The 20272-nt window shown below is 37.0% G+C and overlaps 1 protein-coding gene across 1 annotated transcript; it reads left to right on the forward strand.

Annotated features, from left to right (window-relative positions):
* The first annotated feature begins 3404 nt into the window (after positions 1 to 3404).
* pkdccb (protein kinase domain containing, cytoplasmic b) lies at positions 3405 to 19604 on the forward strand. The gene is made up of 7 exons (XM_015044309.1): positions 3405 to 4288; positions 7349 to 7492; positions 9941 to 10212; positions 11503 to 11582; positions 12394 to 12501; positions 17232 to 17408; positions 18790 to 19604. The coding sequence occupies exons 1-7, from the start codon at positions 3449 to 3451 to the stop codon at positions 18912 to 18914; spliced, it is 1746 nt and encodes a 581-aa protein (XP_014899795.1). The 5' UTR covers positions 3405 to 3448; the 3' UTR covers positions 18915 to 19604.
* Positions 19605 to 20272: the final 668 nt, after the last annotated feature.

A 20272-nucleotide genomic window follows, 5' to 3' on the forward strand; every position in this document is an offset into this window, starting at 1 on the left:
ATTTTTTTTAGATTAATTTCAAGATTTCTGTTTTTTTTTTCTAGCAACTTCTTGACTTTTCAAATTTAGAAATTTTCTTGTTTTATCTAGAAAATTTCAGAGGTCAGTCTAAAAAAATTCTGATTTTTTTTCTAGGAAATTATCAACTTTTAGATTAATCTTAAAATTTCAGATTATCTTGTTAGAAAATTTACAACTTTTGAAAATCTCAGAAATTTTTCAAAAATTTCTGAGATCAATTTCAAAATTTCAAAGTTTTTAAGTCAAATGTTCAACTTTTCAGACTGAAATTTCCTTTATTTTTCTAGACATTGTTTTAATTTTGATGGAAATTTACTCGTCTTGTTGTATTTCTATCTACAATGGCCCTAATACTTAGAAAACAAATAATAAATATGCTTAACATTTCCTGAAGCCATTTCTTTGTGACTCAGAGAAGTCAGTCAGCTTCGACTTTCTGCTAATGAGGCGACTGCTGGTCTGGCTCTTGCCAAGAATATGAATCATGGCCCCCGGCTCTTTTTCCTTCTGCCTCCATGGGGGAAAATGGATCGGCACAGCAGGAGGCTGAGAAACTTTTGACAATGCGATCAAAGTTGTGTTTTGTCAAATTAAATCAAAGCAGAGCGACTTTATTTTCATCTCTTTCTCTCTAGGTGCGTTTTCAATAACCATAAAATTTCGCAAATTTGAATTACGAAAATAATTTTGCTTCTTGCAAACACGCCAATTTCGAAAAGACGCGATGAAAAGTTTTTGCGCTGCGATGGATGTGGTGTTTTTTCAACAACCGGATGTTACTACTGGCGGAAAAGATGAAGAAGACAATACATTTTTGTTGGTGTTTGTTTTTTAATCAATGTGTATGTATTTATTTAATAAACCGAACATACTAAAATCAACATAAGAGTATAAACCACCCCACACAAATACCCTAAATGAATCTAAAACTTTCATAAAATATCATGGCAGAAAACTAAACTTTCCCCAACAAAATAAAAACAGGGTAATCTTGATAGCATTTTTTTTTAATCCACAATGAGGACTTAATAAAAAAAAACTAATTCTTCCATTGTGTAAAGTAAGGGAACGTTTTACAGAAACATTTATGTAATGTTAATATATATATTTTTAATTAATAAAGTATTTTTGAATTTGAATGAATATGTATTAAGACGACAGGAAGTAGTGGGCGAATTATGTTTTTTAATTATTTATGGCGCTAACAAACTTATTCTCTCCTCATTATAAGACATTTCTGAAACACTACAATTGCAAAATCGCATTAGCCAAATATCAACAAAGTTTAGCGCACCTTTGTAGAAACGCGGCCACTGTTGGCACTTAAACCTCCGCCATTCACAGCTAAATTAAGTTGTGTGTTTTTATCCGGATAATCCAAACCTATTCAGACGGAAAATCAATCTAAAGTGCATTTGATTAGATTACAGGAGGATTCTTGGCTAAAATACGATCTTTAAGAGGAGAAGGCGGCTGTTGTTGGTTAGTCGGAGTTTTTTGCACAGCTTGAGAGACAGCTGACGCAGCTGAAGCCCTGTTTACTTAACATGAAAATGATTAACACACGCACACACACACACACACGCACACACACATCTGGTGAGGCTGACGGATACAAAACTGGAAGCCAGACACACAAATAGCTGGGAAGATGAGGGGAGGGCTCAGCTTGTGGCGGGCGCGCTGAGGTGACAGCCATGGTAATTTCCTGTGGCAGATTTCAGCCTGAGAATGGCGACGTGGGAGAAAACGCTTCATTAGAGCCGCAGAGCTGCTGCAGGAAGCGAGGCACAAACACAGAGCTGGATGCAAGAGGAAGACCGTGTGGAAATACAGAGAAATAACAGCGAAACTTGAATGCTTCACTAAAAAAAACCTACTGAGTGTATGTCTGTAATAGGAACTGTGACTATAATAATAATAGCAATAATAATAATGGAGGAAGTTGGGTTGCGGTCTGAGAGAGGAATTTAAATGATTAATAGGTAAATTTTACCTATTAGGCAAAATTTACATTTTACACGTTTCTGTATCTCCATTTGGCTCTGAACGGCTTCTGAAAGCAGTCCAAAAATAACATCCAGCAGTTTTTTGGTAATAATTTTATGGGGTTTTTTTGTGTCTGCATCTTATCCAAAAATCTTCTAATCAAATGCATTTTACATTGATTTTCTGTCTGAATCAAGTTTGAATTACCCGGAAAAAAATCATACAACTTAATTTAGCTGTGAATAGTGGAGATTTAAGCGCTAACAGTAGCTGCGTAGTAACAAAGAAATATATTTACATAAGCATATTTACAAAGAAAGTTGTTTTTATTGTAAAATCAACATTTACAATAAAATGTTGCATCTTACTGAAACATTTTATTGTCGCAATAATATATATATGGTACTACTCTATGTGAGTTCTTTCAGTAAATGGTCTAAAACTCTTGTCATCAAATCAGTTTTTGCCTGGAAGATGTTTTGCTGCCATCTTGTGGACAGATTGTAGAAGTGCAATCTTTCATGACCTTAAGACTACTTTTAGTGTAGTCTTAAAAACACTACACTAACTATCAGGGCTGTATTTTACTTTCAGCTTGTTTGAAGTTCTGACTTAAAGAGCGTCAGTATATTTTATGAGGCTGAAAATTAAAGTGCTGCTACCAGATATTCTTTTGAATTGGATTTTGTTCTGTAGAAAAACAGTTTTCCCTGAAATCCAACAACAGCGTAGTAATGCCATGGTAGATATGGAAAAATTTAGTAAAATTTCCATCAAAAAACTCTGAAATTTTGAGATTTCCAGAAATTTTCCAGACAAAAAGGAAATGTTGTCTGAGGTTTTTTTTTCCAGGAAAAAAAAATATTTCAAAGATCAAAAATTCAATCAAAAATCTGAGATTAACCTCAGAAAATTTCATTTAAAAGCAAGGACATTTTTGAGCTTTAAAGGTTAAAAAATTTCAGAGAAAAACAATTCCAAAAATTTGAGATTAACCTCAGAAATGTTCAAGAAAAAAGTGGGAATAATAAAAAATAAGATTAATGTCAAAATTTCAGTTTTTACTCGCAAATTTTTGACTTTTGAAACTTAGAAATGTCCTTTTTTGTTTTGTTTTTGTTTTTTTTTGTTTTTTTATTTTCTGAGAATAATCTCAAAATATTGGAGTTTTTGTCTCACACAAATTTCAAACTTTTGTAATTCAGAAATCTTCATTTTTTTTCTACAAAATTTCTGAAACTGATCTCAAAATTTCTGAATTGTTTTTCTCGCAAATGTTCGAGATTTGGAACTCAAAAATTGCCTCATTTTTTCTAGAAAATTTCTTAAATTTTAAAATCTGAGATGTGTCCTTGTTTTTTCTACAAACTTTTTTTTTTAGATTAATCTCAAAGTATCTCAGTGGTTGTGGCAGAAATTTTCTCTCTCTTTATCTACAATGACCCTAATACGCCGCCGTAGATCCTTATCAAAGCTAAAACGGGACTTTTACTCGAGCCAACATGAGGTCGAGCCTCCTGAAAGCAGTCTGACCCGCGGGTGTAAAGTTACGAGCGCTCTCCGCGCAGGACACACCTCCAGAGGGAGTTTCCTGGGAGCCGAGCAGGAGCCTCCTGCTGCTGCTGCAGAAAGCTCCGACTCGGAGAGGTCGCTCTGCAGGTCCGCAGTTCCTGCAGCTCCGGACGGGAAAGCGCCCGGGATGGGCCACTCTTTACGCGCGGCTGCTCTCCTGGCCTTCGTGGTCCTGTCTGTCCTGGTGTCACTGCTCATTACGAGCCTGAAGCAGTTTGGATCTGGATCAACGCGCTTTTTCAACGCCACCAATCCGGAGGAGCTGCGCAGGGGGCTGGATGTCCAACTCCGGGAGAGACGGAAAGAAATCCTCCCGCTGCTCCTACCTCATGCTGATGATGATGATGAGAAAAACGGAGTTTTGGAAGAAGTTCAGCACTCCTCCGACTCAGCTTTGGATCTCAGTTTGTGGAATGAGGTCACGCTTGGCACCGGGAAGGCGCACCGGGATCAGATGGGCTGCGAGTCCTTAGTGGACGTGCGGGCGGTGGAGGTGCTTGGGTCGGGATACACCAAGCTGGTGGTGAAGGCGAATGTGGCCGGAGGTCAGGCCGTGGCGCTGAAGATGGTCAACGAGCAAGGCGTCGACATGAGAAAGTGCTTGAAGGAGTTTAGGGACGCGGAGGGCTGCCGGGAGCTGGTTTCCTACAAGCTGCAGAAAGAAATGCTGCTGCTGCAGAGACTGCGCCATCCCAACGTCATCAAGGTGAAAAAGTTTGATCCTAATCACCCACAGTTGGAGAGTAGCTAGTTACTTTTACTTGAGCTACTTTGTTATGAAGAATTGCTACTCTTACGCTGCAAACACGCAAACCAAGTATTTTTGGTCTAGTTTCTAGTGCAGAATATCTTGGTACACATGTAATAAGAAAAACACTCTCAAGTACCTTTTCAGCAAAAAAAAAAAAAAAAAAAAAAAAAAAAAAAAAGTAGGAGCATATTTTAAGTCAATAATTCTTTAATATTGATGAAAAAGTTCTAGTTCCACTGGCGGATTATTTCACTTATGATATTTTTGCTGTTCTTTCAGTAAAAATAATCTGTAGTGGAACTAGAACTTTTTTATTTATATCAAGAAATAATCGATTTCAAACAAGCTCTATTATCTTACTGAAAAGTTATGCGTAAGTTAGTTTTGTGTTATATCAAGTGTGACAGGATATTTGCAATAGAAAGCAGTTAAAAAATAAATGTGTGTTTTTGAGTAAAGTTACTCCAGTTACTCAGCGTACTTATGTAAAGTTTATGAATACTCAAACAAGCTTGTTGAAGGAAACTGATTTGGGGGAACATTTAATTATTTCCACGTAACTTTATATTTTGATCTGTCTGGTTATGTGCTGTTTAAATATTAAATTATTGATAATTTACTCAGTACTTGAGTAGACTTTTAAGCGAATACTTTTTTACTCTTGAGTAACTTCTTGGATGGATACTTTTTACATTTTAATTGAGTAAAAATTTGTTGAAGTAGTGCTGGTCTTGCTTGAGAACAAGTCTTGGGTACTTTACCCACCTCTGTAGTTGCCATGTTTTACTCCACGTTCACAGAAAAACTAGTAAAGTACGAGTAAAAAAGTATTAGGAGCAACACATCAAGGCATTAATGGACTAAAATATAAAGTTATGTGCAAATTTTGGTATTTTAAGGACCAAAATTACAACATTTCTATAAATAACAAAATTAGGTAAAAAAAATAAATCCCAAATCAGTTTCTTTCAATATTTAATTTATGAAACTTGAACAAAAACTGCAGGTGTGTGTCTGTATCTGGTGAGTTTTTGGTTAAAATATGTTAGAGAATCCAGAAATTTTACTTAAAAGTAGCAACATTTTAAAATAAAATTACTCAGTTAAATGTAACTCCCCATCTCTGAGTAAATACAACAAAAAGCCCCCATCATGTTAATGCATTTAAAAGCTAAAAATGCTCTTCTAATCTAACATGTGACAGTGAAATCACATTAAATGCAGAAAAATGATCATTAGGTTAAAATGATTTGATTCAGCCGTCACACACATGCCGGAGACAATCGCTTGGGTTTGCTTCTAAATTGAGCCATAATGGTCCGAGTGAGTCAGATGGAGCCAGGACAGAGGAGCATTGTGCGCTCCTGCCAAAACTGGACGCAGAGGTCAGAGGAAGGTCAGCAAATTTAATTTAATTAGACGGGAAGGCCCTGCAGAGCCAGGCAGACTTTCCATCCAGCACTGAGACAAAGGAAAATCTGAGCAGTGGGACAGGAACCATGGAAAGTCAGGATTAGATCCAGAGATATTCCCTTTCCACAGCTTCTCAACGCCACACCATCATTTCATATGCAGAGCTGGTAAAAACTAGTTACATTTACTCAGTTACATGCCCGAAGTGACCCAACTCCGACTTTCTTGCCTTAATGCGACCTGCATCTGACCTTTTCATGACAGTCTGAACAAATCAGATGGGATTTTTTCTAATGCGACTCAGGCCACTTGGATTTCCGATCGTTTCTAATGTGACCTGAATCCTACCGGTCAGGTCCTGAACGTCATTGATGCTCGACAAACGTCACTTTTCTGCGTCCTGGGAAGAAAAACAATAGTATGGCGGACGGTAATGAGGATTAAGTTGTTAATGTGCTGGCTCCGGTCGGACATCAACTTAAAAATAATAAAATAATAATAATAATAAAAACTTCAAAATCGTAAGCTATGCTACTCCGTTAGCATCCATGTTTACTTCCGCAAACGCTTCTTCTTCTTTATTGCGTTTGGGAGCACGCTCTAACGCTGGGCGCCCTCTACTGCGCATGCGGGACACTTTCTGGCCGTCTGCAGTTCACATACAAGTCGCATATGTTTGGAAGTGTGAACGACCACGAAAAAAGAATCCGATTTGACAAAAAAAAAAATCGGTATTTGGTCACTTCAGGCTGCAGTGTGAAAATAGTCTAACTTGAGTAACTTTTTTTGGGGGGGAAATTACCTTTAGAAGTATTTTTACTACGCTGCACTTTTTTACTTTTACCTGAGTAATTTAACTGTGACCTATTGGTACTCTTACTTGAGTAAAATTTCTGTGTCAAACTGACGGCTCGGGGGCCAAATCATAACATTGTATGTGGCTCAGAGGGAAACATAAATAGAACCCTGAAGATAACCATTGCATGCGCTTAAATCATATTTTAACAGTGAAATCAAAGCAGCTTTCATATGTATATTGTCAAATTACATCAATGTGAAATGAAGTTCAACATTATTTAACTCTAAGAAGCACTCAACTGCAGAGACAGTTATGTATTTATATTTCAACGATTTGTGATTTTATTAATGCATTCTGCCACAACCGATTATGAGGACACAATTCATAATCTTGATGAGGCCCAAAATAAAATAAAAGTGAGTTTGACACTGTGAGTAACTTCACTGAATGAAAAACAAATAAAAATTCACCAGGCACAGAGTTTTATACTAACAAAAAACTCGTTTGGAAAAAAATTGGAAATATTTTGTAATTATGTTATTTACCTGAATTAGTTTAATATTTTTGGTCCTTTAAACGCCAAAATTTCCACTGAACGTTATACTTTGGTTCATCTGATGATGTAATTTTTAAATATTAAATTATGTTTTACTCAGTACTTGAATGGACTTTTTAGCAAATATGTTTTACTTTTACTTGAGTAACAACATTTTCAAGCAGTTCTGCTCTACTTGAGTGCAGTTTTGGGGTTTTCTATTACCGGTGTATTTACTGCGCTGTTATTTATTTATTTTCCTCTGCAGCTGAAGGGCCACTGTTCAGGAGTCCATGGAGGAGGAGCAGGAGGAGGAGGAGTGGAGACAGGAAGAGTGGCTGTCATTCTGGAGCAGGGGACTCCTCTCCAGATGATCCAGCTGCTCCAGACTCCCTGGGAGGACAGATTCAGGGTAAACGGCAGCTTCTTCTCTTTTCTTTACCTCTTCATTCATTACATTTTAATGCGTAAGCAGTAATAATAGCATTCTTTTAGTGAACTCTTCATCATCTGCACTAAAAAATATACTTCTAACATCATCATGTGTCAAAATCTGACTATAAATTTAGATTAGTTGATTAATAATTGGACAGCAGAAGATGCTAAGTGGGAGATTTTTACAAGTGAAGCTTAAACTATCCCGTTTGAGAAGTTTTGGGTAGAACATGTTTACAGACAAAAATGTTTTGTTTTTTTTATCTTGAATGCAAAATGAATATAATTTTATGGAGTTTTGTCATGTTTTTGAGAATTTGTTGTTAAAACATGACAACAAATTGTCATGTTTCTGCGTTTGTATACTCCAGTTAAAGCTGCAGTATGTAACTTCTCTATAAAAAAAAATTGTCATGATGTGTGAAAAAAATCAAGCTCCTTTGTCTTTTTCTAACAACCAATCAGAGCCAGAAGGCGGGTCTTAGCGCTGTCAATGCTGTAAATGCTAATGTTAGTTAGCATAGCGGCGGATAAACGGATTTCCTGTAACTGCAAGTTGTTTTTCCGCCATAAGCACATTTAGCAGAGTACATGAGGATGATTGACAGCGGTAAGTCCCTCCTCCAGGCTCTGATTGGTTGTTTTCAGACAGAAATAGTAACTCTGGGTGGAAGTGGAACGAACTAATGACATAATGACAGTTTTAACAAATATGTAAAAAAAAACAACATATTTTTTAATAAAAGTTATATACTTCACCTTTAGATGCAAAATGTATTTATTTTTGTACCGTTTTGGCTAAATTACTGCTCTGACTGTTTTTTTTTTGTGTCTGTAAATTCTATTTAACGATGAATGATTATTTAACTTATCGATTAATCACAATTAAACCGATTAATCGTTTCGGCTGCAGACTTCTTCCTCTCCAGGGAATATAACGTGAGTAAGTTGAGGTGTGGGATTGTTTGACGGACAGAATCGGTGGGTGGTGGACTGAAAATACGAGCGATTATCTCAGCTGTGGCTCTTTTTCTGCTGCATCGCCTGAATTTTGGGTCATGATACCCCTGGCAGGCCGGCCGGGCCCCTGCAGGGTGCATCACTCTCAGGGTGTTCGGTTTCACTCTTCCTCTGCTCTGCCCTGATTCCACCGCGTGGCGTTCAAGAAACTCCAGACGTTACACAACCCTGTAGCCATGTTTTTATTTTAAAAACATTTAAGCAGTTGTTGAATTTGATTAAATTTTATCCTTGTGTAATTGAATCTCTCATTTCTGGAATTTGTCAGGTTTCGGTTTAAATACGAATATTTTGGGACAAAATAAACAAAATGAAAACAAATCAGCTGCTCTTAGAATGGCTGATGATATTATAATTAATCAGCAAGAAAACAGTCTTCTGCTTGTTTTCTCATAGGAAAAAAAATTACCCTAATTATAAAAAAAGTTATGTTTTTCTTATTAAAATGGTTATTTTTATTTATTTAGATGTTTTTTTACTTAGATAATTAGTTTCATCCATTTTTATTCTAAATACAAAATCTACATTTACATATTGTACAGTTTTGACTCTGATTATGTGTTTTTTAAGCAAACAGTCTTTTCATTCTGCATTTTCAACAATATTAAGAAATTATTTACTTAAAACATCCTCATATATAGCTAAAAGTTACTTTTAAGTTAGTTTAGTCCTATTTCAAGTGCATTAAAATATTTGAGCTACAAACTAAGCAAAAATACTTGCTTAGTTTATTTTTGCAGTGTAGGAGTAGCAATAATTCATAATAAAATTACTCAAGTAATAGTAAAAAGTATACTAAAAGTAAATGTAATTAGTTACTACAAAACTCTGTTATGATAACAAATTTTTCTGGACCATAAATTGTCCCAGAATTTATCGTGGCGATAAACGATAGAATTGTTGATTTGAGTCTATTTTCATATAATATAATGGTAATAATGTAAGAATACATTCAAGATCAATACACATTTAACACTGGAACTGTAAGACATTTTAAATATCCAAAATAAATATACAACAGAAACAACAAATAAAATTAATTATGAAGTCTCAAAAAATTGTCTTTTTGAGATCAAAACACCAAACTAAAGATTTTTATCATCCAGTTTTTGTTTGTAAAAAGAGAAAAACAATAAATCATTAAAATTAAAATTCAGTTTGCTTTAATTCATCTTGTGGTTAGTAGATTTACTGCTTATTGTGACAGCTCTACCTAACTCAGCTTTCCACAGAGTTAGGTTAGTTTGGAAAAAGAAAAAAAACATAAATTTGCAGAGAGGAAAATGATTCTCGCAGCTCCAAACGTGATTTTTCCTGTAATGTGGTTTTCATCTTGTTATCCAGTAGCTGTAGGGTAATTATTCAGCGCCTGAACTGATCAGGTTTTGGCATGTCTGGATCTCAGGTGTGTCTGGATCTGGTCCGGCTGCTGCACTTCCTGTCCCGCTCTCCGCTGGGCTCCGTGGGGCTGCTGGACTTCCAGCCGCGGCAGTTCGTCACCGTCTCCGGCCAGCTCAAGCTCACCGACCTGGACGACGTCAGCGCCGGGGAGCTCGCCTGCCGGACGCACGCCGACTGCACGCTCAAGTTCCCGCACAGGAACTTCACCGTGCTCTGCTCGACGCAGGGCGTGTGCGACGGCCTGAACGAGAAGAGGAACATTTACAACGCCTACAGGTACGAAACAAAACAAGAAGAAGAAGAAGACGTGACAGCTTTACAGGGTGATGGATGTGCTTTGGATGGGTGGGACGAAAACACAGGTTACACTGACAACTAAAATAATAACAGAAAAGATAAAGACATACATCTGGAAATATGGCTGGAAAAAACACACGTGTTTTCCCTTTAAACTGGATTCTGACGCACTGCAAAAACACTAAATCTTACCAACTATTTTTAGTCTAGTTTTTAGTGCAAATATCTTAATGCACTTAAACTTAAAAATAACTTTTCAAAAAGTTATGCAATCTTTTTTAAGTAAATTGTTCTTGAATAGATTTTAAAAACATAAAATTTTACTAAATATTTTTAGCTTAGTTTTTAGTGTAAATATCTTAGTACACTTTAAATAAGAAAAGTAACTTACAAGTAACTTTTCAGCAAGATATAGGAGATTGTTTTAAGTTAATACTTTCAACGTATTAATGAAAAAAATACTAATTACATTTGCATATTATTTCATTTATAACATGGGAAAAATGTGTTACAAGTTAAATAATCTGCCAATGAAGCTTGTACTTTTTAAAAGGATTTATTTGCTTAATATAAGCTCCTATTTCCTGCTGAAAAGTTAATTTTGTATTATTTCAAGTTTAATGAGATATTTCCACTAGAAACTAGGCCAAAATACTTGGTAAGATTTTGTATTTTTGCAGTGTAGAACATTCTTTTTAATCTATATTCAAGAATTTTGTTTCTGTTTGTCTGCTCTGTACAGAAAAAACAGAGATGTTAAGTTTTTACAAATTTCAGTTTTTACAAGTTTTATAAATGGCAAGAGCTGCGATTTGTCAACATTGCAATAAACTGGTGGATAAATATTTACGCTACACTGTGAAAACACAAAACTTTATCACATTTTTTGTCTGGTTTCTTGTCCAAATATTTTAGTTCACATGAAATAAGACAAAACTAACTTACAAGTAACTTCAGCAATAAATAGGAAACTGTTTTTGTTTATGTAAAGTTTCACTGGTACATTATTTCATTTATAACATAAAAAATGTTTTGTTGTAAGTTAAAAAAAACAACAACAAATCCCACAGAAACTAGTACTTTAAAAAAATCTAAATCAAGAATAATTGACTAAAAACTAGCTTCTTCAGGCTGAAAAGTTACTTTTAAGTTAGTTTTGTCTTATTTCAAGTGGACTGAGAAACAAGTTCAGATTTTGTGTTTTTGCAGTGCAGCTTTATGAAAAGTCGTGTTCATGGTGTTTTTCTGTCTCGCTTTGCTCCGCTGCAGGTTTTTTTTCACCTACCTGCTGCCTCACCAGGCCCCGCCCGGCCTCACACACCTGGTCGACCACATCATGAACACCACAGGTGAGGACGGCACACACACCGACATGATTAACTATCAGAGATCAGAGAGCGAATCGTTCCATCACCGCCGTCGTGTGACGACATGCCCTTCAGGCAGAGCGGCCAAACGTTTTGTAACATCCTCAAACAAAGGAGAACTTAAAAAAATCACAAAGTTTAATTTAAAATATAGCTTACATGCTCAACAATAAACTTGTGAAGGGTTTTTTGTCAAGTTTCTAGTGCAAATATCTTATCTTACGCTTGAAATAGGACAAAACCTATGTTAGTTTTGTCTTATTTCAAGTGGACTAAAATAAAGTTGTAACATTTTGAAAGTAAAGTTGTAATAATACCAGAATAAATTATAATAACACCAGAATAAAGTTATAATAACACTATTATAAAGTTGTAACATTTTGAAAGTAAAATTGTAATAATACCAGAATAAAGTTGTAAATAATACCAGAATACAGTTGTAAATATTATAACTTTATTTTCGTAATTTAATTTTTAAATATTTTTAGCACATTATCTGACATTTGTGTGAAAAAGTCTCCATCTACATCAACCACTTGCGCTGGTGCAACAAATTCGCATCATTCAATGTCCGCATATTTTCCATCTAGGGTCCACAAATGGCCCTCGACCCACACTTTGAACACCCTTACTTTAAGTTTTCCTATTTTTTCTTAACTTAATGAGCTCAACAAGCATGATACTCCTCTGAAACAAATGTTATGTTAAAATCGTGAACCTGTGAAGCTAAATCACATCATGGCTGATGAGAAATGTGACGATCATATGAGACTGGGTTCATTTTGTTTTCCAGGGGAGCTGAAAGCCAACATCAATCAGACTCTGGGGGCCTTTGAACACATCCTCCTCCTCTACAAATCGGGCCTCCACCTGGACAACCTGCACCCTTCGGCCCTGAGAGGTGAGAGCTGTGGGAATGAAGCCGGCTCTTCACGCACACAATCTGCACTTCTGTTTTCATTTTATAAGCTGGAGAAAAATGAAAGCCACTCGTTTCTCCCGCTCTGGCTTTTTGTGACAGCTTTATTAGGCAGCTGGAGCGAGAGGACGAGAAAAACAAAGTGGAATTGATCCTGAACTCTGTATTCTCCCCCACAACCACAAACTTTATATCGATAGGATTTTATATGCTAGATCAACTCAATATAGTGCCTAGTGGCGAAGAGGGAGGGAAATTATAGCTTTCTTTACAAATAAAATCTGTGCTGTGTATTTGCCAGCTTTGCACAAGACACTAATTTTGCAACATTTTGGATCGAGAGTCTTTTAGCTGCATTTCCAAACTAGAGCAAATGGGAAAAGCAAAATTAAATTCGCTTAAGAAACATGCACATTTCTGAAAAAACTAAATCTGATTTTTCATTTAAATTTAAATGGAAGCACGTTTTTTTATCACAAGAGTCACATGATCAACAACCGGGTGATACTACTGGCGGAAACGACAAAGAAGATGACAGGAAGTGGAAGGACACGTGTCAAACTCGAGGCCCGGGGGCCAATTCTAGCTCGCTGTAGATTTTTATGTGGCCTGCTAGACTCCAGATTACATCAGTAAATCCTTCCAGTTTTCACAAATCAACAAAATTCACACAAAATCAACAGATCCTCACATTTTTCCTAATTTTTACTGCAAAATTTTCTCAAAATTGGCTAAAAACATTGGATTTAAGCCACAGCTGCCTCAGCCTTACTTGATGTCAAGTTACAGTCCGTGACCGTTAGGGCGATTAATAAAAGGTCACATTTAAACACCATATATTAATGCAAATACTGTAAAAAATCATTACTAACATTTCTAAATTAGTACCACAAAATCTGCGATTCTGATTCCACAAAAACAATCATGAAACCATAGAGGGACTGATTAGTGTGAAAAGATTATGTAACTTTAAGAAACACTTTTTTATTGATATCTTTAATGGGTCTTATCAAAATATTTTGGTACAGCTGGCCCTTTAAGAACATTGCGTGAACAAATGTTTTCACATGTGATTTAATTTGCGTTTATTTAATTGTGAAATTGTGTTTTTTCAACATTAACAGAAGATCTACAAAGTTTCATCTGTTTTTTAATCTCAGTTGAATTTACACTGCAAAAACACCAAATATAAACAAGTATTTTAGTCTGTTTTCTAGTGCAAATATCTTATTCTACTTGAAATAAGACAAAACTAACTTATAAATAACTTTTCAGCAAGATATAGGAGGTAAACAATTTCTTAATATTGATTAAAAATTACTAATTCCACAGATTATTTCACTTATATTGTGGTAAAAATGTCTTATTAATAAGTCAACTAATCAACCAGTGGAACCAGTACTTTATTATCATTAATGTTATTGGCTCTAAACAAACTCCTACATCTTCCTGAAAAGCTTATTTTGTTTTATTTCAAGTGTACTAAGATATTTGCACTAGAAACCAGACTAAAAAATACTTTTGTGTTTTTGCAGTGTAGGCTTTTTTTAATCAATATTCAAGGATCATTTACTTTAAAAAGCTGCTATATGTTGCTGAATAGTTCATTTTAAGTTGGTTTTGCCTTGTTTTTGCAGTGTAGGTCTGAACTTTGACCTTTCGGTTCAAACATTTAGACTTTTTTTGGTTCATTGTCTTGCTGAAAACGAACCTCCATTCTTGTCTTTTGACATATTTTCCTCCTAAATTTAGCAAAATTCATCTTCAGTTCAACTCTAACTAGTGAATACAAAGACATGTTGCAAAACATATTTTATTCGTGCCGTTTGTTAGTCTGTCACATGAAATCCTAGTAAAAAGGAGAGTGAAAACTTTTGCAGAAACGTTTCATTTCCTCCATAAAAACAATCCTACACAACGTAAACTTCTTCCATATAAGCTCAGAGAAGCCCTTCACTTTCCCTCTCCCCTCCCCGCCTCTCCTCTCGGCCGTATGAAATATTAATAACAGAATGACTGGCTGCGTTCCTGTGGGGAGATTTTTTCCGTCCCCCAGATGCTGGGCTGTTTATATAGCAGCGCTTTGTGAATTTAATCACAGGTCCGGGGTAAAGAGAGGCCTGGTTACGGAGGGAGGCTGCCAGCAAAGGGAGGGAACGTTTCGGCTTAGCGAGGAGGTGCCAGGAGTCGACTGCTGCTGCCGCCGCCGCCAAGCGAGCGATAAGGCTCGAAAAATGTCTCTGTTTATTATAAACGCATTCTGCAGACTCTGCTGCAACCTTCCCTGGTTTTAGGGTTTTATTATGACCTGTTAGCGGAGGTCACAGGCGCAGTTTTGGACTCAAAGCTCAGACTGGATTAGCATTAAGAAGAACGCGGCAACATTTCACCAAGTATGTTTGCTGTAAATATCTTACTTCACCTAAAATAAGACAAAACTAACTGAAAAGTGAATTTTTAGCAAGGTTTAAGAACTTGTTTTAACTCAGTAATTCCTTCATATTCATAAAAAAGTACTTATTTTATTTATAACATGGGGAAAATATCTTATAAGTGAAATAATCAGCCAGAGGAATTAAAACTTTATGGGAGTTTCACTGTATTTCACTCAGAGTTGTATTCTCATGTTTACTTGAGTAATTTTATTATGAAGTATCGCTTCTTCAATTCGAGTAAAATGTTTGGATATTCTGCTGACTGTGAGGAACTTCACTGCAAAAGCACAAAATCCTACCAAGTAATTTTAGTCTATTTTCCACTGCAAACATCTTAGTTCAATTTAAAAAAGACAAAACAAATTTTTAAGTATCTTTTCAGCAGATATGAGTTTAAGTCAGTAATTCCTTAGTACTTATACTTCCACTGGTAAATTATTTTATTTAAACAAGGGAAAATGTTTTAAGTGAAATAATCTTTCATCATTATTAAGGAATTATATGAGTTAGTTTTGTCTTATTTCAAATGAAATAAACATTTGTGCTGGAAACTAGACCAGAATCACTTTGTAAGATTTTGTCTTTGCAGTGAGAACTAAGCCTAACTTTGCAGCACTGCCATGTTTTTCTGGGGTTTTTTATTCGATGAATCAAACGCATGAGAAAAGCTAAAGTAGCTCAGCCTCATTTCTGGTTGGAATGAGCGGGCGACGTGTGAGTTATGGTTAGGTTAAGCTCCGGCTTAGTCTTGAATTTGTTTTGGTTATGCTTTGTGTCAGTGGAATGTCCCTGGAAGGGAAAAAATCCACAAGTTCCAATGTGTGAGAGAGAAAAAAGATACTCATCAGACCTCCAGTCTTAATTTAAAATTGCTGACAGATGGAGAGTCTTCAGTAATTTCTGCAGAGATCATCTGAGCTGTGATGGAGGAGCAAAGACGTAGAGTTGCAATATTTGTAAGTGGAAGAGGGAGAAATGCATTTATTCAGGAATAAAGCCACAATTTGGAATATAAAGGAGTTAATTTTTGAATCTAGATATGAACGTTCCTGATTTTTCTTCTTCTTTTGAAGTTTTTTACTCCTAACACACGTACACACACACACACGCTGCCTCCTGCCACTTACCAAAGGTTACCAGCTTGTAGCCATGCGCCTCCTCCACACCGCCTCACAGGCGAGGCTTTTGTCCACTTCTGGGCCGGGTGTGCGTGCAGACGTATGTGTGCATGCTTTTCTCTCATGGCTCCGGCTAATGTGTAGCAGATGATTTAAGGCCAGATCCACAAGACGTCTGACTGAAAGAGTTATGATGATGAATGTAACGCAAATGTTGAGAAGGAGGAGGGAGAAGAAACGGAGCGGGTCGGTCCGGAGGGGGGAGTTCTGCTCTTAATGCACAGCAGCAGTTTGTTGGAGAGACTTCAGCTGCATTCAACTGCAGCCCAAAGTGACACAATTACTTTTTTTTTTTGCCTTAATGCAACCTGTATTTGATCTGAGTCTGAACAACACAGGTCTGATTTATTTATTTATTTTATTTTTTAATGCGACCCAGGCCACTTGGACATCTGATTGTTTCCAATGTGATTTGCATTCTGGCCCAGTTCAGCTCAATAACAGAGGTGTCATAAAGGCACATAAAGACTCCAGTTACATTTACAATAAAGTATATAATCGTGAGTAAAGGGGTCAAATTAGCGGTAAATCTCAGAGCTCTGTGGTAAAATCTGTCCTTATTGTGGAAACTGTATATTCAGTTACTAGCAAAAAGGTTTTCCCGCTAATATTTGCTGTAAAATGAAGAAAAGCAGTATTTGCTTCTATAAGAGTAAAAGTTTCATGATGCTAAATGTGCTCAACTAAAAACTCTGAATGTGTAAAATTTAATTCCTACTCAGTTTGTTGACCATCTCTTGGTGAGATTTTTTAAAGTCAAGACTGATGCTGCTTTTGGGAAAGCCTGAAAGGCAGCAGCAGGAGAAAATAATGTCATCTGCATATAAATAATACATTTTCACTCTGAATACTTTGTCCAAGATTTTGAATGTAAATGTTGAATAATAATGGGCTTAGCACACGACCCAGTGGTGCGCCATTGTGTCACACTGACTGAACAAATACTTTCTTAAACTATTCAGCTGCTTGCATTTTATTTAGTTCTTTTGTTAAATCTCAGATCTTAATTTAACTTTTTTTATTTTCCAAGTTGCATTAGTGGTCTAGTTTTCCTCACAGAGCTGCTGTACTGAAGAACCGTCTCTCATTCTGTGGTTAGATTACACTGTGATGCGAGACATGAGCACCTCTGGGAACGGGGAGTACCGCTGCTGGCCGTCCTACAGCCAGCAGGGCTGCGTTTTGTCCGTCCACAGCGCCAGAGAGGCTGCGCACATCTGCAACTCCCACTCTCAGTGCAGCAGCTTCACTCTGACCGGGCAGAAGACGTGGACGGGTGAGAAACTGCTCTGATCTGAAGCATAGTGTCCAACAAGATGCTTGGTTTCTGAAAGTGACCTATTATAATTCTCCTAGAACAAGTTAGGTTAGATCTATGAGCGACACTAAACATGTTCATTACATTTTCTGCACAAAATAATTAGATTTTAGAATGAGCTGTTTTAGAGCGTCTTGTCACTTTAAATCCAAATAATCTGCTGCTGGCCCCCAACTCAACGTTTACACTCACATGTGAAATTAGCTGCAAACAGATGCACAACTAAACAACCGTACATCTTTGAAAAGCATTAGTAGACCCTAATAGGCCCCTTCAAACATAACACTCTGTCCAACCCTTCAAGGCTCTTGAGAAAATCTCATTAGATTGGTGTCTGAGCAGCAAAACACTCGTCTTTTCCAGCACGTACAGCGGTAAAATCAGCTGACCAAATGTGCTGGAGTTCCGTTGGGGTTGCTAGGTAACAGGCTGGGCTTTGCTGGAGTTGCTAGGTGACGGGTTGGGCTTTGCTGGGGTTGCTAAGTAACAATGCAGTGCCAGCTGATGTGTGACGTCGCATTTGGAAGTTAAAACACATTGATTTGTTGCCAAAAAACAACTGGGTGGTTTTTTGTAAGTGCTTGAACTGTTTTCAAAAGTCCAGCCCTTACAGAAAATCTCATTAGATTGGTATTTGAGCAGCAGTCCTGAGCAATAATTGACAAAAACACTTGTCTTTTCCAGCATCCATTGTACAGGACATATGGTAGTAAAAAACCAGCTGGCCCACTGGTTGTGAAAAGCATTTTATAAAAAACTTAGTCTTATTGTTCATAAATATTTGTGCAAATAAGTGACATTTAATTTTATGTAGTACTCCTTGTGGATGAAACAAGCTGGAGTTCTGTTGTGGTTGCTAGGTAACGGGTTGGGCTTTGCTGGGGTTGCTAGGTAACAGGTTGGGCTTTGCTGGGGTTGCTAGGTAACAGGTTGGGCTTTACTGGAGTTGCTAGGTAACGGCTCGGTACCTGCTGATTTATAACGTTACATTTAGAAGTTTTTCAGACACCAAAAGACATTAACTTATTACCAAAAAACATCTGGATGTTTCTTTTAAAGAGCTGGAGCTGTTTTTAGAAGCAGTAGAAACTAAATGGAAGTAAAAATATGTGCAAATTTTGCTTAATAAGTCTCTTTAAACATGCCAACCCCTCAAGGCTCCTAAGAAAATCTCATTAGATTGGTATTTGAGCAGCAGTCCTGAACAATAAGCCTGAATAATCACAGCTGCTGCTCGACTGCGGCGTCTAAGTAAACATTTCTTTTTAAACGCTAGTTGAGGACGTCATGTAGGAACACGTTACTCCAGCGATGCGTTTCACACGTATTTCTTTTGTAGGCCACCACCTCGCTTCGTTCAGGAGCAGCTTCGGCCACCTGGTGCCCGACTCCGCCTCGGAGGTCTACGTGAAGAAAAGCAGAGTTCCCCAGCCGCCGCTGCCGCCGCCGCCGCCATCGTCTTGAGCTGCTGCCGCAGCGGTCAGCGCTAACGTGAAGTGAGAGCTGAAACTCGGCTCGTTGATGGGAAGTGAAGCGTTTATGCAGAGAACTGAAGTCTCTCTGTGAACATGCTGACCGCAGCTCGGCCCGGTTGCATGAGGAGCGGCCTGCAGAGGCTGTTTGAAGTCAGCAAGTGAATGTGTTGTATTTATAAGGCTTCTGCTCAGCGACTGTTTGATCTGCCTGCCAGCTCGCTGCCTCTGCCAGCTACTATTTAAAGGGATTTCCCTTTAGGTACAATTAAGGAGGGAGAGCCTTGTGCCCTCACTTATTTTGTTTTTTCCTTTATTTGCCATGTGTCTCGACTTTCGCCAGAGTTTAAAAGCGGACCTTGGAGTTCGGCGTTTGACGAGAAGCGAAAACAAGTTCAGAGAGAAGCGGACTTTGATGAAGGGCGCTGAGGTCGGGGTTGTGTTTTCATGGTTGTCTGGATTAAGCTGCAGCCATGTGAGCGTTTGAACATCAACACTGGGACACAGATAATTAAAACCATTCCACAGAAGTCTGCTCTCACATGCATTTTATACAAAACTTAGTCTTATTGTTGATAAATATTTATACAATCAAGTGAAATGTAACTTTATATAGTGCACCTTGTGGGTGAAACTTTTATTTTCAATGAAAAATGATTAAATTTTTTTTTTTTACCATGCTACAAAAACACAAAATCTCACTTTTGGACTAGATTTTAGTGCAAATATCTTAGGACACTAGAAATAAGACAAAACTAACTTACTTGTTTTAAGTAAATAATTCCTTAATAATGATGAGAAACGGCCAGTTTCAGCAGCTGCATTTTGAAAATAAATTACCTCAAAGGAAACACTGCAGTTTTGAAAATAAAACTAATTTTTGCACTAGGAAAACTGTAATGGAAACATTTTTTTGCATCATGAGTCACATGATCAACAACCGGATGTTACCACTGGCAGAAACCACGAAGAAGACGACGACAGGAAGTAGTTGGAGGATGATGGCACGGCATGGTTTTTAATGATTTGTTGCTTGAACAAACGCCACAATTGTGTTTAATCGACTTTAAACCACATTTGTAATAAAGATTTCACTTTTAACATGAAATAATCTGCCAGTAAATCTATAACTTCTCCATTATTATTAAGGAATTATCAACTTAAAACAAGCTCTTATATCTCTCTAAAAGCTACTTGTAAGTTAGTTTTGTCTTATTTCAGGTGTATAAATATATTTGCACTAGAAACTTAACCAGAAAACTTGGTAATGTTTTGTGTTTTTGCAGTGCATTTGTAACTGTATGATTTGTCCCTATATAAACGTATTCCTTCTCCTTTTCACGGTTGTGC

This window comes from Poecilia latipinna, unplaced genomic scaffold (genome assembly GCF_001443285.1).
Source record: "Poecilia latipinna isolate Pla-1442-1.1 unplaced genomic scaffold, P_latipinna-1.0 Scaffold667, whole genome shotgun sequence".
In the NCBI taxonomy this organism is placed as follows: domain Eukaryota; kingdom Metazoa; phylum Chordata; class Actinopteri; order Cyprinodontiformes; family Poeciliidae; genus Poecilia; species Poecilia latipinna.